The sequence below is a fragment of the Alosa alosa genome, chromosome 7 (genome assembly GCF_017589495.1).
Source record: "Alosa alosa isolate M-15738 ecotype Scorff River chromosome 7, AALO_Geno_1.1, whole genome shotgun sequence".
NCBI lineage: Eukaryota > Metazoa > Chordata > Actinopteri > Clupeiformes > Clupeidae > Alosa > Alosa alosa.
In genome coordinates this window covers 25262222-25286140 of record NC_063195.1, presented here as the reverse complement: position 1 = coordinate 25286140, position 23919 = coordinate 25262222, and the positions used below count along the sequence as shown (strand labels likewise).

Here is a 23919-nt window from a genome sequence, read left to right as displayed (position 1 = left end):
CTGCCACTGACCATCGACGGTGCTGTGGTGGAGAGAGCGAGCAGCACCAAATTCCTGGGGTGCACATCAGTGAAGACCTCTCCTGACCACCAACACTGCATCACTGGCGAAGAGAGCTCAGCTCCTGTACTTCCTGCTAAAACTCAGGCGAGCAAGTGCTCCACCAGCCATCATGACCACATTCTACCGAGGCACCATTGAGAGCATCCTCTCCAGCTGTATCGCTGTGTGGGGCTGAAGCTGCACTGAATACAACAGGAAAGCCCTGCAGCGATAGTGAACACAGCTGGAAGGATCATTGGTGCTTCACTCCCTCCCTGAAGGACATTTACACCACCCACCTCACCCGCAAGGCTGACCAAAATTGTGAGTGATGCAAGTCACCCCGCCACAATCTGTTTGATCTACTGCCCTCTGGGAAGAGGTACAGAAGCCCGCGCCCCGCACTACCAGACTCACTAACAGCTTCATACACCAAGCTGTAAGGATGCTGAACTCTCCCTCCTCTCCCCCCTCCACCCTCAGCTACATAACATCCTGGACATTGGACCCACAATGGTCACCTGCACTACTCCACCTGCACACTTGAACACTTGCACACTTGTACACTTTACAACTTGGTGTTGTTGTCCTGAAAACACAACACTTCTGCTGCTCTTACATAACTTGCAACCACTATGCCACTTTCTTTATTACTTAGGTCAAACAGTATTTTATAGTATTTTTACAGTATTTTTACAGTATTTGCACTAGTATTTTATTGACTGTCTATGCACAATTTCAACAAAATTTTGCTGCTCTTATTTTTCATTATTATTATATGTGCCCTCTTATTTACTTATTTATTTACTTTTTTGTTTACTTGAATGTTATGTTTGTCTGTGGACTTAAAATTGGTCAAATATGTCTTGTCTTCACCGTGGATAGTGAGAAACGTAATTTCGATCTCTTTGTATGTCTGGAACATGTGAAGAAATTGACAATAAAGCTGACTTTGACTTTGACTTTGACTTTGACTTTGACTTAAAGTTACTATATAATTAATGCCACCTACAGGTGAATGCATAGAACATAACAATCCTATGGTTTGTGTACCCTGTAGCCTCGTTTTAGCCGCCATGTGAATAAGGCGAATTGAGATTGTTCTTGATTGAGATTGAGTTTTCCTGATGAACAAAACAATATTTCAATACCATCCCTGACCATTCTTGGATTAGCCATTGCTGTTCTTTTTTTCTACTGCAGCAATATTGTAGCAAGGCTTTAACTTACACTCTTATTTAATTACTTCAGGCCAAAAGTATTTAAAAGGGGAGATTTTTTTTCTTGTTAATATGCAATTCAACACCAGGTAAAATCTATAAAATCAAGTTTGCAAGACTTCACATTTCCTCATCAAAGTAACGAATCAGAACAGTCTAGATATTGTTCATATTTCCATTTGTTGCCTCATCCGCATCTAATGAAAACATGGTAATTTTGAGTTTTACAGACAACTCAGTTTTCCAATGAGCAGCAATACTGTGTGTGCTCATGCAGGAGGTCTGCGCATCTGATAAGGACAATCTGGAGAGGGCTTTTGTCTTCAGCAACAGATTGTATAAGGTTGACAAGAGGTTGCGATATGGTGAGGGACAGGTCGTGGTTAAGCTATGAAAGAACATCGTAGCCTACTTAAGCGCAAACGGTCAGCCATAGACAAACGTGACACAAATCATGACGCTTAATATGCGGGTTCTGGTAGGCCTACTGGTTATGGTTTTGTGCTATACATTAATAATAGCAAAGTTTTAAGTTGACTATTTTAATTGCATGGTTATTTTTTGTCAACATACGCTCACAACCTACTGTCGTTAAAAGTGAGGCCTAAGCAAAATAGGCTACAAGGCTGTCTGTGCATCATAAACACGACTGATCCCCTTACTCAACATAAAATAATAATGTCGCGAACTGTTAACACGCTCAGTCAAAACCTTCCGTCGCAAATTGTTTAAAACATTGTTGTAGCCTACATGTCAAAACAGACGGAAGGCATAGGCTACGGTTTATATTGCGTCACTTTACACATAATGTTAGTTGCATTGGTTAAAAACTGTAACAATAATATTACATCGGGTGGCATAGCAGGCTATCTGTTCAAGTCATAGGTGACACCCAAAATGAATGACCTCCCTGACAAGAGTTCGCGATAGTAAGAAATTGTCTACATTGATGCATGGAAAGAACACAGCCTCCGAATTCGCACATAGAGCTCACAATAGCATATCCAAAAAAGTTAAACGGATTGGGCAACCTCATCAGCTGTGTCGATTGTGTCAGACCGTCCTCCAGACGTGTTCTTTTTTTTTTTTTTTAAGCAACCGCCCCAGGCCAATGAGACAAGCGTGTAGCTACAACATAAACAAAGCGAAACTCATGGCTGACGTATCTTCTTGAGCGATCTCTGATTGAGACACAGAAAGTTATCTAGGTCTTTAAACATTTACCGTCACACACATTCATTCATCGGACCTAATATTTGTAGTTGCCTTAAAAAAAGGAAAAGAAAAGGTGATAGACCACCCCCCCTCCTATTTTTTTCTCACCGGATCTGCATCGATCTCAAATATGACATTTCTAAAATCAAATTGATGGAATTCCGTTGTACGACGGAGAACTTTAATCCTTGTCACGCTACGTGAGGATATTAGACTAAATCTACTGATCATTTGAAAAATTAAGACCTCCGTGAAAAAATTCCAGACTTTGAGGTGAAATTCAATACTTTTTAAGGCCTTAATTTAGGAAAATGAAATGTAATACTTTTTAATACTTTTAAGACTCCGCGGGTACCCTGTGTTATATCTAAAGTGATGCACAAAACAGACTTGTAGTGACCACTTGTGTTTATTTCTGTTGACAAAATGTCCCTTATCTTAGGCTGCCAAAAAGCAACTGACAGGTTGTTTCCTATGACTGTGGCCACAATATTGGACAGTGCTCAAACATGCACAGCTTGTGTGCCTGGCCTGCAGTTAGCCAGAATGACTGCCCTTGAAGTCTCAGTGGGCCGATCCCCCACAATTAGCTTTTTGAACTTCCACAGCACAGCAAATGGAGAGGCTTGTGAAGGACATTGTACCAAAACATCCTGTTTCTGAAGTATCTGTGTGTGTGCTTGTGTGTGTGTATGTGTTTTTTGTGTGTGTGTATGTATGTGTGTGTATGTGTGTGTGTGTGTGTGTGTGTGTGTGTGTGTGTGTGTGTGTGTGTGTGTGTGTGTGTGTTTGCACTTCAGTGCCAGTGTGTGTGTGTGTATGTGTGTGTATGTATGTGTGTGTGTGTGAGCTCCTCGCGACAATGCCACCTTTACTGCAATTCATCACAACGAAAAGATCAAGACAGTCTGGTTCTCCCCCCCCACGAACAGTACGCTACATTGGAAACTGCCATAAATAACTTACCAAATACACCTGACATAGTTGTAATTAATGAACACACCAAAGCCGTTACAATAATAGAAATTGGTTGCTCTTTCTATGCTTACATGGACACCTGCTACGCTTCAAAACTGTTAAAATATCAACCATGGTACAATGTTTTCAATAACTCTGGCTACTCCTGTAAAATAATTGCCCTCATTTTGGTAGTTTAGGCCATGTGCACAAGATGTGTGTAAGAGGCCTGCAGATCTGCGGACTACATAAGAACAAGGCCAAGAAACTGACAAGATATTGCTCTGCATCAGCAGTAATTGGTAGCCTCTACATATGGAGGCGTAGGTGCCACCTTTACCCCTAATGTACATAATGGACTGGATATTGGCTGCTGTTGTACACCTTTCTATCACATTTGGATTATGCCATGATATATGCTTATCTTCTAATCCAAATAAATAATTTAAATGTGTGTGTGTGCGCGTGTGTGTGTGTGCATGTATGTATGTATGTGTGTGTGTGTGTGTGTGTGTGTGTGTGTGTGTGTGTGTATAATTTAATAACTAGACAAAAACAATTTGCTAGTTTAAAACCATGGGCAATTTAATAACTAGACAAAAACAATTTGCTAGTTTAAAACCATGGGCAAGACACTGAAGTGCAAACATTGATGAGTGCTCCCATTTGCCACCCGATAGCTGTAGTTCATGCACAATAAGGGCTCAGTTATACCAGAGACTTACTAATGAGGAGAGACAGCACTCAAAAAATCCTCCATAGAAATGCATGGGGTTAGTTTGTAACGCCAATATGCCCGTTGTCTACACATATCCCACCCCTTCCTCGGCAAAACGTCGACATGTGAATACATTGAGCCAATCATGTGGTGTGATGTAAATACATTGAGCCAATCATATGGTGTATTGTGAAGACATCGTGCCAATCATGTGTTGTGAACTCGCCGCTGGAGCAAGGTTGGTGTCGTGAAGCCTTGCACACGCGCATTTCTGGCGAATAGGATGCCCGACGAGTGCCCAAAAAGCGTTGCAATATGGCCGCCGAGTGGAGGGACTTGCCTAAAAGGACTTTGGTTATACTTGCTGTTAGATCTAGCGTAACGTATGCGACCAGCACTGTTCTGTCAACATACTTGCTGCAGCAAACGCGGCCAGAACACATGATACTGCATGTCTTTGCATCTAGCGCGTGCGTCACGTAACCTCACGGTGACATGCGCGACATCATGGCAGCCATGATGCATACGTGTATGTGTCGTTAGCAGCAAGTATAATGGGGCCTTACCTTTACTTATTACTTTGCAGTTTGCCTTCCATATTAATTAGAAAATAAATATAAAAAAAATAAAACAGGCCCCTGTTTTTTCTCTCTCTCTCTCTCTCTCTCTCTAAACACAGACAAACTGGTCACATGACATCAAAAGTATCAGTACATGTGGCATCACCTAGCAACAGCAACCCTCCGTGCGGGTCCCTGTGCACGGCGTGGCTAACTCACCTGGCAGGTTGAAGAGGGTGTTGAGGATGTAGAAGCGCTCAGTGTCGTCCCGCTGGATGAACTTGTTGGGGTACAGCTCTCGGATTTCAGGCCTGCGCCCAGGGACAGAGAGGAGAGAGGAGAGCAGAGATGGAGGGGTAGAGAGAGAGAGAGAGAGAGAGAGAGAGAGAGAGAGGGAGTGAGAGAGAGAGGGAGGGACAGAGAGAGAGAGAGGGACAGAGAGGGGGATCACAATTTGTGCACATAGTTTTGAGCCTGGGTCACCCCTCAGAAATAGGTCTTTAATCAGATGGGGAGGCTAAATACTTTCAACTACCACCATCACCCTAATATCCTAATGCCTGTGTTTGTGTGTATCTTTGGGTGTGTGTGTGTGTGTGTGTGTGTGTGTGTGTGTGTGTGTGTGTGTTGTTGGGTGATGTGCAGTATGCTAGGCTCACCCTCGCAAGAAATTGAACCCATGGACGCAGACCAGGATGTTTCCGTAGGCGTCAACCTTCAGCAGGTTGCCGTACATGGTGTCAAACACGAGACCTCTGTGGAGAGAGAGGAGAGGAGAGGAGAGTAGAGGGTAGGGGAGGAGAGGAGAGGGGGAGGGGAGGAGAGGGATGGGAGGTGAGGAGAGGAGAGGAGAGAGAAGGAGAGAGAAGGAGGGGAGGTGAGGAGAGGAGAGGAGAGGAGAAGGGAGGGGAAGAGAGGAGAGGAGAAGATAGGAGAGGGATGGGAGGAGAGGAGAGGAGATGAGAAGGGAGGAGAGGAGAGGGATGGAAGGAAAGGGGAGGAGAGGAGAAGAGAGAAGAGGAGAGGAGAGGAGAGGAGAGAGGGCAAGGGAGGAGAGGGGGGAGGGGAGGAGGAGAGAGGGCAGGGGAAGAGAGGAGAGTAGAAGAGGAGAGAGGGGAGGGGGGGCAGGAGAGGAGAGTAGAGGAGAAGGGAGGGGAAGGGAGGAGAGGAGAAGGGAGGAGAGGGATGGGAGGAGAGGAGAGGAGAAGAGAAGAGAAGAGAAGAGAAGAGAGGAGAGGAGAGGAGAGGAGAGGAAAGGAGAGGAGAGGAGGTGAGGGACGACAAAACAAGAGAGGAAACCAATCCCTGAGGATCCAGATATCTTTCCTCTGACAAACAGAGGTCACACCGTGCGGTGCACTCTTTGGCATTTCTGGCTCACACAGCATTATAGCACTGACAGGACTATTGGTGGAAGGGGCCCACCTCCCCAGACAGTTAGGGCTTAAAGAAAGTGCTTGGGATATACTGCATAACATATAAACATATATACAAAACATACAACATACAGCATACACATGACACTTAGACACCCTAAGCTCTAATTTACAAACATTTAAAAATAATGTGCTGTCGTCAAGAATATATAAAAAGAGTGCCTTGCCTTTTAATATTTGTATGGAAAACTTTACAAATCCATACTTTTCCAGACTTTACAAAACCTGTGTTAACACCCTTGACAGATCCAGCTTCAGCCAATCAGATGCTCTTACCTGGTGGGGAAGGCAGGGTCATAAACAAAGCTGAGGAGCTCCTGGGGGTAACCAATGGAGACGAGGCGTTCCACCGTCAGGTCAAATCCGAGGGACTCGTACTCCGGAGATTTGTACACTGGGGAGAGTTACATTTCAAAGGTCAGGGTTATTTGAAAGGCCAAATGTTGACTTTGAGGATTTGCTTGGCATTGCACACTATTTCTTTTTATTTATATCATAGCCCACATACTGCAGGAGAGTGAGGTGCATTATGGCAGGGGCTCTTGACAGACAAGGTCATAGCGATGTGATGACACAGTGTGATGTGAAGATGGACAGTTCTATAAAATTCAGGTTATCTGAAGTACATGTGTGTGAGTTTGTCTGTGTGCATGTGTGAGTACTAGTACATGTTTATATATATATATATATATATATATATATATATATATATATATATGAGGAGTGTGTTTGTGTGTGTTTGAGTGTTTATAAATAAACTTGACATTCACACATAATTACACTGTTATGTATGTATCCTACGTATAGCACCTGAAGCAAGATCATACGCTCCCCCACATTTTAATTTACTAGACCATACACACACTGATCTGAAAAGTTTGCTAGATAGGCTTGTGAATACCTAGGTGTGTGTGTGTGTGTGTGTGTCTGTGGCGTCTGTGTGTGTCATACCCTCTGGCTCTTAATTGACGTAAGATAAAATTTAAAGGCCAAATGTGTCAGAGGTGTGAACTCTGGAGGGTATTCCAAGTATGTGGTTTAGGGACAAACCTGGGTAAGTTAAAGCACAAAACGGAGAGCTAGCTCGCTACTTCCTCCCCCTCCCTCCCGTGCAATTGAAACTCTCCTAAACGCGCATCTCGTCTGTGATTTGCTGGGACAGTTTGTTATGATTTTATGGGCAAGGTTTGCCCAAGTTGTTTTGTGGCTGTTTTTGGAGCCTGGGTTGTCCACAGAGATCGTATTTTTTTACAGTGTATTCAGGACACAGGCAGCTAGCGGATGGTGAGGTGATGTTTGCTGCTGTAAGTGACAAAAAATGTTTTAGCCTAAAAAACGTCTGACATTGCTTAGAGCACCTTTAACTCAGAGTAAGTGGTAAGCCTCCTACAACAAGAACCCCTTTGGCATTGTTTTGTTAAGAGAATGAAATCATACAGCTCTTCTATTAGGAGGTTTACCACTTACTCTGAGTTAACTTACCCAGATTTGTCACTAATCCACATACTTGGAATACCCCCTTGGGTCCTCAGCCACCATGCCACCTGTTTTGCCATCCCCCTATCACAGAGTAACCGTTTTCTTTTTCCATTTCAATGCTATCATGTAGTGACAATTTTTAATTTCAGTTAATAAATAAATAAATAAATAAATACGGACCAGGATTTCTGGTAAATGCTGTGTATAGTCACTCCCTACACACCTGTCTGAGTAGTGCTTTTCTCTCCACATGCATCCATACAAATAATAATAATAATAATAATAATAATAATAATAATAATAATAATAATAAATACAAACAACCAAACAAACAAAAGGACTGTGGTCACCCCTAGGAGGCAGAACCCTGCAGGGCGTTGTTGACGGTGAGGTGATAAGAATAACCCTGAGGCCTCGGACTGGGAACAGTCTATGCGGGGGTGCAGGTTTTAAGTATTTACACTGCACACAGTCGGGCTTAAGTGGAAAGGGAACGTGCTGTCCTGTTACCTGATCTCCAGCCCCAAAGAGGAACACAGATCGCAGACCGCATATCGGCTCCCCTTCAGTGGACAGACCTGCCTGCCTGCCTGCCCGACAACAGTCCTCGGTCGTAACTGAGACTGATGCTAGCCAGCGATGACGTGAACAGACAAAAGACCACCAGCGACTGGAAAACATTTTTTTTTTTTCCTTTCTGTTTCATCACACTGTAGCGCTCTGAGCTAACTGCATGTTAAAAATAAACATGAGAAGAGGCACAATGATGTGTGTGTGTGGGGAGGATGGGGAAGAGGGGTGGGGGGCTTGACCCTTGTGGCGGTGGTTGCCTTGCACTCAAATGCAGTTTTAACTAGTGATGTATATTGGTGTCATGATTAGAAAAGGCTCTTAACTGATTAGAAAAGGAACCTCATGTTCTTGCTCCTCTCAAATGGAAAGTATTTGGTGCCCTGAAGGCAGGGCAAAGGGAATGTGAGGGAGGGGAGAAAACAGAAGGAAATAGATAGAAAAAGATGGCAGAGACAGCAGTAAGCATAGCTTTCGTCTCTCTGTCTCTCTCTGTCTCGTCATTCAGTGTCATTCGCTCATTCTATCAGTCATTTGTTCATGTGAAGTCCTTGATAAACACCCACTGGAGGCATATAAACATTTCATCCAACGACCTGCCTTCAAGGAATAACAAATGCGTAAGAGAAATGCTGACAAATCAAATTCGACTGACGAGGACAGCCTTACCATTCGGCGACGTGTATAATCTAAACACTGCTCTCACTGTCTGAAACCTGTCTGCTGTGGATCGATCTGCATATTGTCTGTCAGAGTATTCAGTTTCCTTTTATTGTGCATGTCTGTGTGTGTGTCTGTGTGTGTGTGTGTGTGTGAGAGAGACAACCCATCTGGCACCGTGGTATTCTCCCACTCTCTGAGTCTGGCAGAGCATTCTGTCTCTCTCAGGCCTCCGAGGCAGAGGAGCCTGTGAAAGGCTGAGCAGACTAACAAATACAGAGAGAGAGAGAGAGAGAGAGAGAGAGAGAGAGAGGAGAGAAGGGAGATGGAAAGAGAGAGAGGGAGGGTGAGAAAGGAGAGAGAGAGAGACGGGAGGGGGGTTAGTGGATCCGAGTGGGACAGAGAGACAGAGTGGATGCCTATGCAGACACAGAGGGAATGAAACAGAGAGAGAGAGAGAGAGAGAGACAGAAAAGAAAAGAAAATTCCCTGTGGTGGCCTGTGCCAGCTGAGCTGTGGCCCTCTGCCAGCAGAGTTCAAAAGCCCCCCCGTCAGATCCCTCTGTCATCCACACAGCACCGCCACACAAACCCCAATCTCCCCTTCCTTCTCCTCTCTCTCTCTCTTTTTCTCACTCTCTCTCTCTCTCTCTCACAAGCTCCCTCTTTCATTCTCCCCATCTCTTTTCAGTATCTTTTTTTTTCTCTCTCCCCCTTCCTCTCTCTATCCCTCTCTCTCTCTCCCTCCCTCTCTCTCTCTCTCTCTCTCTCTCTCTCTTTTCTCTCCTCTCCCTTTCTTTGTGTCCCTCCTCTCCACCTCCTTGAACTATTTTGAGACCATTTTCCCCTTGTGGCCGCCCTTTTCCCATCGGCACCCAGCGCTGCTTAACCATGACGCTGCGCTCAAGGGCCTTAACCCCCCATAAAAGCTGTGTTAAAGCACCACAGAGTTTACTGTGGGTCATGTGCGTGCATGTGTGTGTGTGCGTGAGTGTGAGAGAGAGAGAGAGAAAGAGAGACAGACAGAGAGAGAGTGAGTGAGAGTTTGTGTGTGTGTGTGTGTGTGTGTGTGTGTGTGTGTGTGTGTGTGTGTCTGTGTGTCTGTGTGTCTGTGTCTGTGTCTGTGTCACCACTTTTGAACACCACCTGCTTCAGCTACAAGGGCCCTGGGAAAAGCACTTTGTTTTGTACTTTGAGACAGTACTGGCAGAAATAACAACTGTGCAACAAGACAGAGAATGACACTGACACCACAGAATCTCCACCTAGTACAGCAAGCACCAGAGAGGAGCCCATTCTCCAACAAAGAGCAGGGGAGAAAAAAAGGAATTGTGTTAAAACCGTGCCCAAATTACACTGCCACGAGGCTCTCTCAGCTGCAATTATGTTTTAAGTTTAACCTTTTAAAACGCCTCTTCATACACAGAGAAGAGAACAAAAAGTGCAGCCTCGTGTAGCAACCCTGAGTAAAAAAAGAAAGAAAAAAAAAACCCCATAGGAAACGTGAGTGCCACATCTGCTTTTAATGGCACTTCCCCCTCTACCCCTGCCCACAACCAGGTCAACCCACACCCACACCCACACCACACCCACACACCCACACCCACACCCACACCACCCACACCACCCACACCACACCCACACCACACCCACACCCACACCCACACCACACACACACACACACACCCACACCCACACCACCCACACCCACGGCTCAACCGTTCAAGGAACGGGTTCAGGGACGAAGGAATTTTAATGGGGAGCCGAAACGAAAACAAAATGGTCTTCAACTGTTCCGAACAGAAACGCTTATTCTGAAATCCACAAAACCGGGTTAATAACGTTTTTTTCCGTTCTCTATATATTTTATAAAATTTCACAAAAGCATATCCTAAGTCAGGGAGACTATTTCGGTTTGTGCAAAAACAAGCCCAAGCATCTACACTGTTAATGTGAGCTAACAAGCCGCTATGTAGCCAACTACTGTGTAGGCTTAACAGCCTAAAAATTTGATTTCTGCAGTTTGAAAAAAAAAAAAAAATAAAATGGACCTTTGGTCCAAATGTGTATATTTTGTCTTGCTGTTGTAATGTAACCTATCCGTCTGCCACTTCGATCTTAGGCCAGCTCAGAGCGTAGGCTACTGAAACTGATTTGGAAATTGTTTGTAGCTTATGCGTAATAGCCTATTTTGCCTGTCCACGCCTTGTAGTTTTAAAGTCGGGATTTGAAATGTTTGCGCAATTATAGGATATAAACGCATATGGATAAAAGCGCATATGGATAAAAGCGCATATGGATAAAACTTAGGCTACAACCAGGTAAGGAGTTTAGCACGTATCCAGAAATATTTTTGATAAGAAATTATTTATTGGCATAGGTTAGGCCTACAGTAAGTCTGTAGGCTATGGGATGGATAGCCCATCTGAATGTTTTTGGATGCCGCCTGTGATTTATTATTTTTTGGGCATAGCTCACGGTATAGGCTAAATCAAGGGAAATAATGAGTATGTCTATGCTAAGGTAAAGTCCACAAAAATAGACTTGATAGGCCCGCCAAACACTGCGAACTTTAAGAACGAGCGATATTTTCGCGTTCAACGGTTCAGGACCGATATGTTGGTGGCGGAACGCATGCAAGAACGAAAACGTTAAACATAGGCCTACCTGAACCGTTCGGAACGGAACGTTTGAAAAATAATTTAGTTTTCAAGCCCTGCCCACACCACACCCACACCACACACACCCACACCCACACCACATTGGGAAGAACAGAATGATGTTTGCTTGGACACAGCTGCATGTTTACTTTGTTAACAAGGTGTTGCAACATCAACGTGAATTATATTTGATATCCCATTTTTTTGTTATTTCCAAGAGCAGCTGCTAGGCGACTGTAATAGTTAGCATGTGTGTGGACATACACAGACACATAGGTCTACACACAGACACCAACACCCACACACACCCACTTTCCCTTTACTTCGTAAAGAATAAGAGTCCCAGCCAGCAGCACCCCGGCCTGTCCCCTTTCAAAACTTTGACTTGTTCCAGGTTAAAAATATAGCTCACCCATGTAGCCTCAAACGGCAAATGCATTCCAATGTGGCGGAGGGCTATAAACCTTTCTTCCCCTCCGCTGAAATATGGAGAGATCTGACGCGGAGCCCATCACCCATCAAACCCTACGTCTGGGCTGAACAGTCCAGTATGACAGTACGACTGGCCGACACACACTGCAGTTATTTTTATGAGCCGCATGTTGGGTGTTAGGCAGGGAAAGCTGACGAAGGTTACAGACAGTGCCTGCAACGCTGTGCGGACTCTGTGCCACTTATCAAGCCTGCCAGTCCCCAATGGTTTACAGCTCCCACAGCCCCGCCACGGTCATTATTCATTCAACTGGGCCACGAGTGATGGACGCTCCAGGCGTCGTCGACACGGACGATGCACGAGCAGAGGGGCTGTTTTGTTGTTACTGACTTCAGGGCCTCCTTCTTTTCTAGTTGACCTACTTGTTAACAGATAACTGCAAGGATATGTTTTGCCACCATGTCGAAGGGTGTCGATGTCATGTCAGGACTGAGGCGCGGCAAGAGCCAAGAATTTACAGCCAACGGGTGGTGAGGGAGCATCTTCCCCAAGGAAGTGGGACGTGGAAAGACCTAGACTGTGGAGACTGTCTTTCCTGTCTGTGGCTGAGAGACATTAAAACCATATGGACGTTCTAAAGGATATCTGGGTTCATTGAACTCAACATAGAATTGTAGAACCTTGAATTGTTGCGGAACGGAATCTTATGTTAGAATGTTCAAAAACCCACACCTTTAATTAAAACCATATGGCTATAGACTCCCTATTAGCATGCTGTGACCGCTATTCACATGCTACAGCCATAGACATTACATACTGTATCTGTTCAAGTTTAACGTAGCTCAGGCAGTTTATGATCTTGCGGTTCTACTGGGGGGGAACTGCAGGGAGGTGTTATTGCAATCAGGGCCCAAAATGAAAGCCTCTGGCCCCAGTGGAGATGATTGAGATAGACCCCAGGGACACCACCTGGGTCTGCCTGTTCATTTGTAAAGTCTTTCTCTCAGTTCTCAGTTTTTTTGGCGAAGACTTCAAGGAATGACAGAAATACCCAGAACGGGAGTCGGAAAATGGAACAGATTATCTTTACAACGTTTTTCTCCTGGCAAGCGTTCCTTTTTTGTGGGGAAAACAAAGCAATAACTTAAATATAAAAATGAAAAGCGGGGGGCTCTCCAATGGGATTCTTCCCTGACATTTGACCACCCCAGACTAGGCAGTGAAGGTTCGGTATGTGTGATGGAACTCCCTGTATTCTAGCGCGGTGTTTAAACTGAACTTGAAGGAATTCCCTTGACGACGCGTTACATTTTCCACTGGGTTCAGACTGCAAATGGTTGTGGTGGTGGCGGTGGTGTATATGTGTGCGTTCGTGCATGTGTGTGTGTGTTTAAGAGAGAAAGAGAGAGAGTGTGTGTGTGTGTGGGGGGGGGGGTATCTACATGTTTCAAGCTGACACTCATCTTTGACACACTTTGGAGGCCCAGTTAAAACAGATGTGCTCAGGTTTCCATGGTGATTTACTGGCGAGGCCAGCAGCACTGTTTGTGTGTGTGTGTGTGTGTGTGTGACAGCGATGCTCTGTCAGCGTCAGAGCCTGAGCGGACCAGGGCCATGGATCGTGACCTCGTGACCTCTCCCTGGGAAAACACCCCACTTGACCCCGTTCGGTCGGAACACGTGGGAACGACTGTCCCTGACAACAAGCCTGTTTGCCTCCACGCCCCTGTACAGGCCTCAGTGCAAATAAGACTCAGATTGAACTTCGCCTAAAGCACATTATCATATCGAAGGCCATGTAAGATTTATCTAAGGTTAACGACAATCGGAACTAGGGCTGCAACTTTTTTTCCCCGATTATTATTTTCGATTAAACTGTCGGCTATTTTCGATTAATTTATTAGTTGCTTGGTGAAAAGAATGTTGAACAGTGTTTCACAAAGCCCTAGATTTGATCCTCAAATGCCTTGGCACACTAAAGATATTTAGCTTACTGTCATAGAAGAGCAAGTAAAGCTGAATACAAGTTTAAAAGGCTGCAATTAGAGAATGTTGACTTATTTTCCTTAAAAACAGACAAAAAAAATGATTAAAAGATTACCAACATAGTTGGCAAATAATTGAATTAGTTGACAACTAATCGATTAATCAATTCATTGTTGCACCGCTAATGGAACCACAGAGACTGGCGAGACTATCAGCATTAAAGCAGTAGTATGTAACAAGTAGACCAACACTACTTACAGCTCCTTTAAATCATCAACTTACATCATTAACATCTATCTAGAGAAAACATTATCGTCATCTGAGGATTGAGTTTGGAGACTGTTAAACCACTCATCCATCTATCCACTCCCTTCATAATAACAATACCCTCAACACTGGAAGGCCAGCAAATGGCAATGCCCATATGGTGGTGAATGTGGCAACAAGGCAACACTGCCAAGCCCCTTCACCCCCGTCACTCTGACACAGACGCAAACACCAACCACTCCACCCAACACAAACACCCAAGCCCCCGCTCCCCCCCACCCACCACCACCACCCTCACACACCTCCGTCACCTCGCTGGTACTCTGCTGTGGCCTCAGGGAGTGTGTGTGTGTGTGCGCGTGTCTGGTGGCAGGCTGGACACCAGCCCTGAGGGCAATAAAGGTGAGGGCCTGCGGTTGCAACCCGAGCACGGCGTGAGACAACGTGATAGCCCAGTCTCCTGTAAACATTGGCGCTCGGTAACGGGGCCTGGCATACCCGACCGGGGGGATGTCAACAGCTGAGCGCCCACAGAATCTGGATACCCACCACCACTGCTGGCTCCAGAACCCAAAGGGTGTGTGTGTGTGTGTGTGTGTGTGTGTGTGTGTGTGTGTGTGTGTGTGTGTGTGTGTGTGTGTGTGTGTGTGAGTGAGTGAGTGTGTGTGTGTGTGTGAGTGTGTGCGCGCGCATGTGTGGATGTCTGGGGAAGTGCAGAGTGCGTACACACCATCTCATCTCAGTGGAGACATCAATATTTGTCGTCACTCCGGGGAGACCTGCGTCCCCAAAGTCAGCATAGCGAGAGCCCTATTTAGCGGACAAGACTCCCTCCCTGGCCAGTTCCTGCTGACCAACCCAGTCTCGCTAAGGCTCAGAGAGGGGGAGAGCTGTTAGGTGAGTGGAGTCTGCTCATATATGTAACGGCCGAGAGGAAACGAATCTCCTCCTCCGCTCTCCGGTTGCGATGACCTAAATGATGCACAGGGGCCACCGCAGAACAAGTGGAGATGAATGAGGCGGGCAGAGCACTCTGCATGACAAACAACCGGTTCTTCAGCAGCGCTCAAATTTAGGCCAGTAATCCTCTCTTGGCGACACAGTACTCCTGAAGCACTCTTCACAGAACACCACTTCACATTAGAGAGAGAGAGAGGGAGCCCAGTTTATGTGAAGTGTTACTGTGCTGTATTCCAGGACTTTACTCTATCTTGTTGGAATGTGCATATCTGGACTTTGGAGGACGATCCCTAGAACTCTATATTTGCCCACATATTTTGACACCACACAATGATTTTCTATGTTGTACTATTTAAATTGGATGGAATTATTTCCTTGTAGAGCTATGTGCACCTTTGCACAGTCTCTCCTTGTCTCTCAACAAACCTACATGCATGTTTAAAGAAAACCTAACAATCCTGCAATTGTTGGCTGACTAAATTGTGCTTAAATCTGCATCATAACCACACTGCGCTAATTTGTTAAGATAGATAGATAGATACTTTATTGATCCCCAGGGGAAATTCAAGAAACAATTCAAGAACAAGTGTTGCATTGAAGTTAATTCTGCAAACCTACCACCACAAATAGAATCAAATTCTGTGGGAAACACTGTATTCAATAAATAACATTCAATACATAGACGTTTCAGGGTAGACCATGCCTACAACCTAAGTAAATATCTCTGGGGGTGGAGACCAAACAAACAGCTGCGTATGCTAGTGGGGCAAATCAATTTCACAGACCAGGTCATAGAACCACAACCAAATGTAGAGAAAGAGATTAGAGAGGTTGTTGATGTGTTGTAGTTTGAGGTGTCAATCGTTATCTTGCTTACCTGCCAAAGTGTAGTCCATATCGAAGCCAAAACATTTGATCTTCTCCATGGCCAGACTTCTGTTTACAAACACCCTGGGGAAGAGGGGAGGGAGAGAGAAACATGATAAGAATACGACAAAACAAACACCAAATTATGTTTTGTAACAAGTTATTCCATGTTTTGATAAATGTACATATGGATAAACCATAATATTTACATATTTGTTACAATACTGAGGGAAATGACTCGTGTGAAGAATGGTATGTCAAACATCAAAGAATTTAAAAAATAGCAACTACATGGAAAGGTTTAACAAAACCTCAGCATTCACATACATGTCTGCCCCATGACTCATTTGGTAGTAAGACAAGTTCAGTAAACATTCAAACTACATCAGAGCAAGATAGGAAGACTCATCACATCCACTGAAGCTTCCAGAGACAGTTGGACAGGGCAGATTAACCACCCAGTCTTTCATGTTTATTAACTTTTTTTAAACCACCAAGCTAGCTTTCCGCTAGCCCTTTTTTTTTTTTTTTTTGCCTTTGGTCTATGGCAAAGCCACATCTGTCTTCTCAGATTAACCTGACAATTACCTCCGCACACTGTTCTCAGAAGCCACCCAGGCATTCTGGGAAAATAATTCAGTGCTCTGACAGCGGAGGCTGCATGCTAAGAGTGATCCACATTATTCGGGCTGACTGACATGCTCTATCTTCGGCCCTAGCTAATGGCAGACCTGCCCCCCCTCTGCCAGGGAACTAACAGCAATGGGGCATACAGAACTTGAGAAGAGAGGAGACACAACAGAGTATTTGCTGGATGGCTGGGAGTTAGTCCACCATAAACACTCTGGAGTCTAGAAAAGTGGCTAATATTGATGTTGTGAGGACTTTGTTCACCTTTTGATACCCTGCCAATAGTAAATTTAGCAATCAATGGGCAAACTAACAATTCGGTGACAAAACTCACCAGTATACCAGCCTTACAACCAACACAAACTTTTTTTGAAGTAAAACATTGAAACCAAACTCTTAATTTAGGGCCATTAAACAACTAAGCCTAGATAGATAGTTACAATAAGTCACCGACTTACACCAACCGGGCAGAACCAAGTTCACCACAACAAACAAACAACGCCCCCCTCCCACCCCCTCCTCCACCCCACAACCCCCACCTCAGGGCAGCATTCAGACCTACCTTGTCGCCGGGCCATACTGGACAAGTTCCCATTTTGCATACTGCCAACCGCTAGGCTTGTGAGGCATACTGACTCTAACCATACTGAAGCCAGTGGCCCCCTGTGCCATAGAGTCTACCTGTGGGCACCCTATAGACCCTTTCAACAATAACAACAAAAACAATGCTTGAACGTTCTATTTGGGCCCCAATCTACTTCCTCTGCATTAAGATAACATATGGAATGTTAAAACGGAAGTCTTGTGGGGCCAACTATGATGCTGATAATGGAACTCTCTTGAAAGGGTCTATACAGTAGGTAAGTCTATACCTGTGGGCACCCTATAGACTACACAGCAGCAGCAGCAGCTGGGGGCATAGACCTGAGCCCGAACAAAAGCCTCCCTTTATTTTTACTTTGCTTCCTTGCCATTCAGTTTCTGGCTTGTTGCAAAAATGATTGTGCACAATTCCGTGGCATTCTCTGTTGTTGTCCGTTGTCTGTGTGTGTGTGTGTGTGTGTGTTTGTGTGTGTGTGTGTGTGTGTGTGTGTGTGTGTGTGTGGGGGGGGGGAGGGGTTGTTTACTTGGCCTCAAAGATATCCAGAACAATCAAGACACAGATAGTAAACAGTAAACACATGACATGACAAGGTTACTGATAGACAGTCCCCACAAACATTCTGCTCAATAAAAGTTTTTTTTTTTTTTTTATCTGAACAAGCTGAGATGAGGAAATCTCCCAGATTTGCATTGAACCTTGAACTCTCATAAAATGGGAACACTCAACATTTCAATGAATGCCTTTTGAGGAAAAATATTACAAGGATTTGGCAGGATAAGCATTGGCACAACGTTATGCAATTGGTCTACAATGAATATTAAAATATTAATACATCAGAATATTAGTTTCAGCCTTGACCTTTTTGTACACGGGCATTAGCGTACATGTAAACAAGTATGCTATCTGAGCCCATGTGGGAGAGCATGGTGCATTGTCAAGGGTGGGTAGGAGAAATGGTCTCGCTTTTGCAGGCATGTTCTGGAGCTCCAGGCTGGTGAATGACTAAAACATTTCTAATCTGTTCACCATCAACAGCAGAGCCACCACCCTCCGCCCCTATGGTAGGACATGGGGTGTGTTGATACAGGGAGGGACAGACAGACACACACACACACACACACACACACACACACACAACCAGGATAACGACAAGGTTTTTGCCTTTTGGACTGGTGGAATACTCCAATCATACTTTAAGCTGACTTCGGCCTTGAGAAACATTTGAATGTTCACCTGCATATATCACCATGATGGAAACAGGCAACAAACCACAGGGGCTGTGGTTACATTTGGGCACAAACTCTTCTTAGTGTAAAAAATGTCAAATGTTTATGTAATGCTATAAGGTTTTACCAGCCACTGGTTGGTTTTTGTTTTTTTTTTTTTTTGTGGAAACAAAGAGTGAAAGTCAGCTGCCAAAACCAGTGCAACAACTGGAGGAAGTAGGTGAGAGCGACGCTTGAAGGGACAACACGGGTGCAGCCCCCACCCCGAACGTGAGGGGCACAGTAGCATATTACGTAATTGCGGGGAGCAAGAGAGGGCAAGGAGGCTAGTTTCCACAGAAGAGAGCTGTTAGAGTCGGGTTAAACATTGCACAGGTCGCCTGTTTATCAAAGTCACGTGGGGGAACACGGCAGGGTGAGGGGCCAAGGTGGGGGGAAGGTGAAGGGTCAACATTAGCTGCTTCATGGTCCTGTTTCCAAGCAACAATTTACATGAGCAATGGGATGTGTGTGTGTTTGTGAATGTATGTGTTGGGGTGGGGGTGGGTGTGTGTGTGTGTGTGTGTGTGTGTGTGTGTGTGGGGGGGGGTGCTTCACCTATAATTAGATACCGGGGCATTATCTATTTCAGGTTCTGAACTCCAATTACAAGCTTGAGTTACAGCCAAAACACTGTAATCCGATTTATGAGGGAGCAACTCTTTTTGACATTTACAGCGTTACGTGATTTATATAAGACTTTGTTCGGACCAAGTAAATGGAGAGGCCCACACACAGTTACAAAGACATCAGTGTTTGCGAAGCTCTCGCCTGCCTGTCACTCACTCGCAGAGTGCTGCGTTTATGGTCAACGCCAGGGAACGATGGGAACGGCTCTGAGCGAGAGACAACTGCCAGATTCACAGATATCAAAAGGGGCGCTGACAGACCCATCCGCAATACACGGACAGGCTGCGTGATACAATGACTGACGACGCCATTTACATTTCAAACCCACAGACACCGCTCTATTCTTTTCTTCATCACAAAGCACTGTAACACCTAACCAGCATGACGAGGTTTCACACAAGCAAAATTAAATGTTGTGGAGTTTATGCACCAGATGCTACTCGAACAAATTAAATGTACCACGTGTCATCTTTGTCCTAACCTTTTCCTCAGACATGAAAGCAACAGAGATTGAGCTACATGATTTGGGAAAAAATATCTAATTGACTGATATTGCAATTGCAATTTGATTTGCCACATAATTCTTGAAAATCAAGCTTCAGTTCAATATTACAAACTTCACTTTAAGTTGGGCCACTTCTGACTGGTGAGCATGTCTAGTGCCTCGGACAAGGAGGATGACATTAAAATATTACCATAGATGTGACAGGATTAACCATTGACACAAAGTGGCAAACTACAAATTACATTAGCTCACAATGAGAGACCGGCATCTTTTCACTTAAAGAACATTTGAAGAGTTTGGTTCCAAAACACTATATCTCCGTTTTAAAAACATTAAAAGGTCTGGCTATTTAATGTGTGCATTTCATCTAATATCAAATTTCAGTTGTGTTGTTTTGACTGAGTAAAAAAAAAAATCAAATAACAATGCCCAATTACAGATCTACAAAAATTACATTGAAAACAAAATGTAATTATATATATATTTCTGAAAATTCTTTAAAATGGTGGATATAGCGTTTTGGAATCAAACTCTTCATTTGATACAAACAACTAGAGAACCCTAGCCCAACTCAAGTCAGTTTAGTGAAAGGAGAGTCTCCTTATTCAACCACTGGGGTACAGACAGGCCCAGAAGCAGTGCACAGAATAGGAGTGTGCGACACACATAATCTTAGATGGGAGACACAGAGGCAGCACGGCGGAGTTAGAGCACTGGGGAGGCTAGCAGAGAAAGGGGAACACGACGCGGGTGTGGGTGTTATGCCAAACGTATAAACGACTTCATTAGCTAGCACGAGGGTTTAAACATAGAGGTGAGAGGTTAAACATACATGTGAGGACTTTTATGTCACACACAAGTGGAACACACACACACACACACACACACACACACACACACACACACACACACTGGTACATGGTAGGACTCTATTGCTCACACACTCATCTCACACACATATGCACACACTTTTTTTCACACAAACACACACACACACAATGTGGTACGTGTTAGGGCTCTATTGCTTACACATTCATACACACACACACACACACACACACACACACACACACACAGCACTCGCAGGTACCATACCTGTGGTAGGGTTCTCTTCTGTACTTTTACACACACACACACACACACACACACACACACACACACACAGGTACCATACCTGTGGTAGGGTTCTCTTCTGTACTTTTTCATCGCTAGGCCATCCATGTTGGCTGGCAGGTCTGCGTAGTTCTGCAGCCGATCGCTCCACGAGGTTGTCATCTTCTCCGAGAAAATCTTTGCAATTCAGTCTAGCAAAAAGAAGGGAAAGTAGGAACTAAATTGAAGGAATGTCTCGCTCCCTGAGCCTGATGTGTGTGTGTGTCTGTCTGGTGACTTAGGCACGTGCCACTGGGCCAGCTCTCCACAAGGCGGGTGTTTTATTGGAGGGTGGTGAGGACTTCCACCATCAACTGATGATGCAATCAGGCCTTTTTAGTCACGTGACACCACATTAGGCTTACAATACCTGGGCACGCCAGGAAACTGTTCTCCTCTGAATGCCTCCTTTGACTTGTCTTGAGAGATTAGATAAACAAAAGTGAATAGAAATTGATTGGTGTCATTATGTGAAATTGATTGCTCAACACCACACAAAGCCATTTGAGTGGAGACAACATCTTCAAAATGGAGGACAGGGAAAATCACTTCACAAGAAAAAACACCTACTTTGTTTCAAGTTGTTTTGTACACAATGTCCTCACAGGGACATTCATTAATTCAGGGATTTAATAGGTTCTGCATAAGTTCATAAGTTCGGCATACTTGCTCCTGGCCCTAACCATGTTAACTTTATAAGTTAAGCCCTATGTCTTGCTCCATGTATCTTGCACAAACTATTTAATGTATCCTAAGCATGCAAGTATATTGAAACTAAGGCTACTTAGAACAGGAGCGCTGAAATGAATACCCTCTCCAGACCCTTACAACTCAATATCAGGAACGTGTCCGAAAAGGATACACAGGATCACTGGATGAAAATGATCATACAGAATATGTCACTAATAGGGTGTGTAGGCTACGTTGAAAATGCCATACAACCGGCAAAGCAGCACGTCAGACACCTTACTGTCGTTGCGAACCCACTGAGCTCAGCGTTTTTCTGTATCATTTGTCAGCACTACTGACATGCACAAACAAGTAGGCGAAACAAGCCGAGCTTCGGCAACACTAGACTTCTGCCTGCAGTCGACCAACGGGTTTCCTTACAGAGGCCCCAGGAAATCTGCGTGGCCGACTGCCACACATAGCCTACACAACGTTCGACCCCGCTATGCTTCTTGCTTTGCTGACCACAACTAACTATTACTAGGCCTACTATCAGCAGAGCTTCAGTTAGTAGCCTAAGAGTTAATAGAGTAGGGGGGTGAGGCTCTCTGAGTCTGGATTCTAGGGCTCCAAGACAAAACGGGAGGCCACCGAGTGCATGTAAATTGCGAAGAAACTAGGTTAAGCCTGCGGGTAAATTCGAATGAAGAGACAAAAGTAGTCTACCCTAGTTGGTGACGACGTCAGCTCCTAATTCACGGTTAGAGTGACACTGGACACACAGTAATCGTTTGGTGATAAACAAGACGATCAAGACCTAAACGCTGTTACCTCAGCAGGAGAGGATATCTATCTAAACTGACCCTGCTGCTGTTGGCTTTATGGGTGGTGATTTTCGGTATAGCAATAAGAAAGCAGAATTACATATCCTGAAATAGGCCTAGCCTATTAGCCTAGGTTGAGGAAATGCTACACGTTTAGCTTCAGATCCGAGAATGCGCTCAGGTGTTGATTTTGCTTGTTGTTGATTTCAGAAAAACAAAGAGGCTTAAGTAATGAGTCGTAAAGTATTACGTAGTTAACCACTTAGTAGCACGCTAACTGCTAATAGCAACTTGTTACGACCTGTGAGTTAACTGTTAACCATCAGTTTGGGAGTGGGGCCACTTGATGTTTGCATATGCTGGGTAGAAGAAACTCGCGCAGCGACAAGCCAACAACAATGGACGATTGACAGAAGGCTCCTGGGGGATCTGACGGACCCCACACCCCTTAAACACGCAAATACTCCGCTAACATTAGATTTTGGCTGACCTAATTTGTTTCCTGGCCAATTTGACTCCCTATGACTTGACAAACTGACTTTTAACTGGAGAAAGTCATAACAAGACACATTGGCAGAAGAATAGGTCCCAATTATGAAACCCAACTATTCCAAAATGAAGCAACTGTCAAAGAGTTGAAAAAAATAACTAAAGCTATAAGGCCAGGTTACATTTAGCCAGCGAGAGGTTCTTTCTCTCTAGGGCAGCAGATGTTGATACAGTGATTTGCAAAGCCGTTAATCCGGTGACTTTTAAGAGATAAAATGCAGAAACGTCATATCTCCCTTAACCTAGAGATCCACTATTAGGTAATACGATAGCTGCATTATTCTGCAAAAAATAGCTGATGGGCTTGCATGCTAACGTGCTTGCATTGACGCACAATTCATTGTTTGATCAACAGCCTGCTTGGAAATTACTGTCGTGTTTTCCTGCGCTGAACAACAATCCTTTTGTTTCGGAGGCCATCCACTTATTCATCAAATGAAAGGTCTCCAACAAAACAAGAATGCTTGCTGATTTCGAGTCGCGTACTCACCTTCCTTGGTGAACCAGCTGCACTGGCTGGAAATCTGGGCATGCGCTCGGCAAACGACCAAATAAGAAGGGTTCATGCAAAATCAAACGTTTACTGTAAGTTGCTTGCTGCTTATTCTGCGATCTTTTTGACGAGGCTACAGTGAATGACAAGGTTTCGCAAGGCTTGAGAGCTAGCTGGCAGTTATTACGGGGCAGTGGGAGGAGCATCGCCTCTATCAAGGGGGAGGGCTTACGTGTCATTCATCGCACAAGATAAGTCAAGTTGCCTGGCAGGAGTCTGCGACTGTGATCTTTATGATCTAGACACACCATTCGTAATTATGTTTTGGAGGCAGATTTAAGTCCACCAATCAGGGGCTGGATTGTTCCTCATATTTTACAGTTTGAAGGACATCATAAAGGAACAACGGATTGAAAGCTCATGAATGATTAAATGGACATTTGTCCCATGGCCAGCATATATAGCCTATAGGTATGGGACAAAATTCTGATAGGTTATGCGATGAATAGCCTAGCCGACGTCATTATTCGATGGCAGAACAGAGAGATGACTATAGCCTATACAACACA

General features: G+C 44.6%; 1 protein-coding gene across 1 annotated transcript in view; it reads right to left on the bottom strand.

Annotated features, from left to right (window-relative positions):
* The window catches only part of nt5c2b (5'-nucleotidase, cytosolic IIb), a 33645-nt gene extending 10096 nt beyond the window's left edge, over nucleotides 1-23549 (bottom strand). Inside the window, 6 exon segments of the mRNA XM_048248458.1 lie at nucleotides 4932-5023; nucleotides 5372-5467; nucleotides 6425-6542; nucleotides 16040-16113; nucleotides 20838-20967; nucleotides 23348-23549. Coding sequence (XP_048104415.1) covers nucleotides 4932-5023; nucleotides 5372-5467; nucleotides 6425-6542; nucleotides 16040-16113; nucleotides 20838-20938 — 481 coding nt within the window. The 5' untranslated portion in view covers nucleotides 20939-20967; nucleotides 23348-23549.
* Nucleotides 23550-23919: the final 370 nt, after the last annotated feature.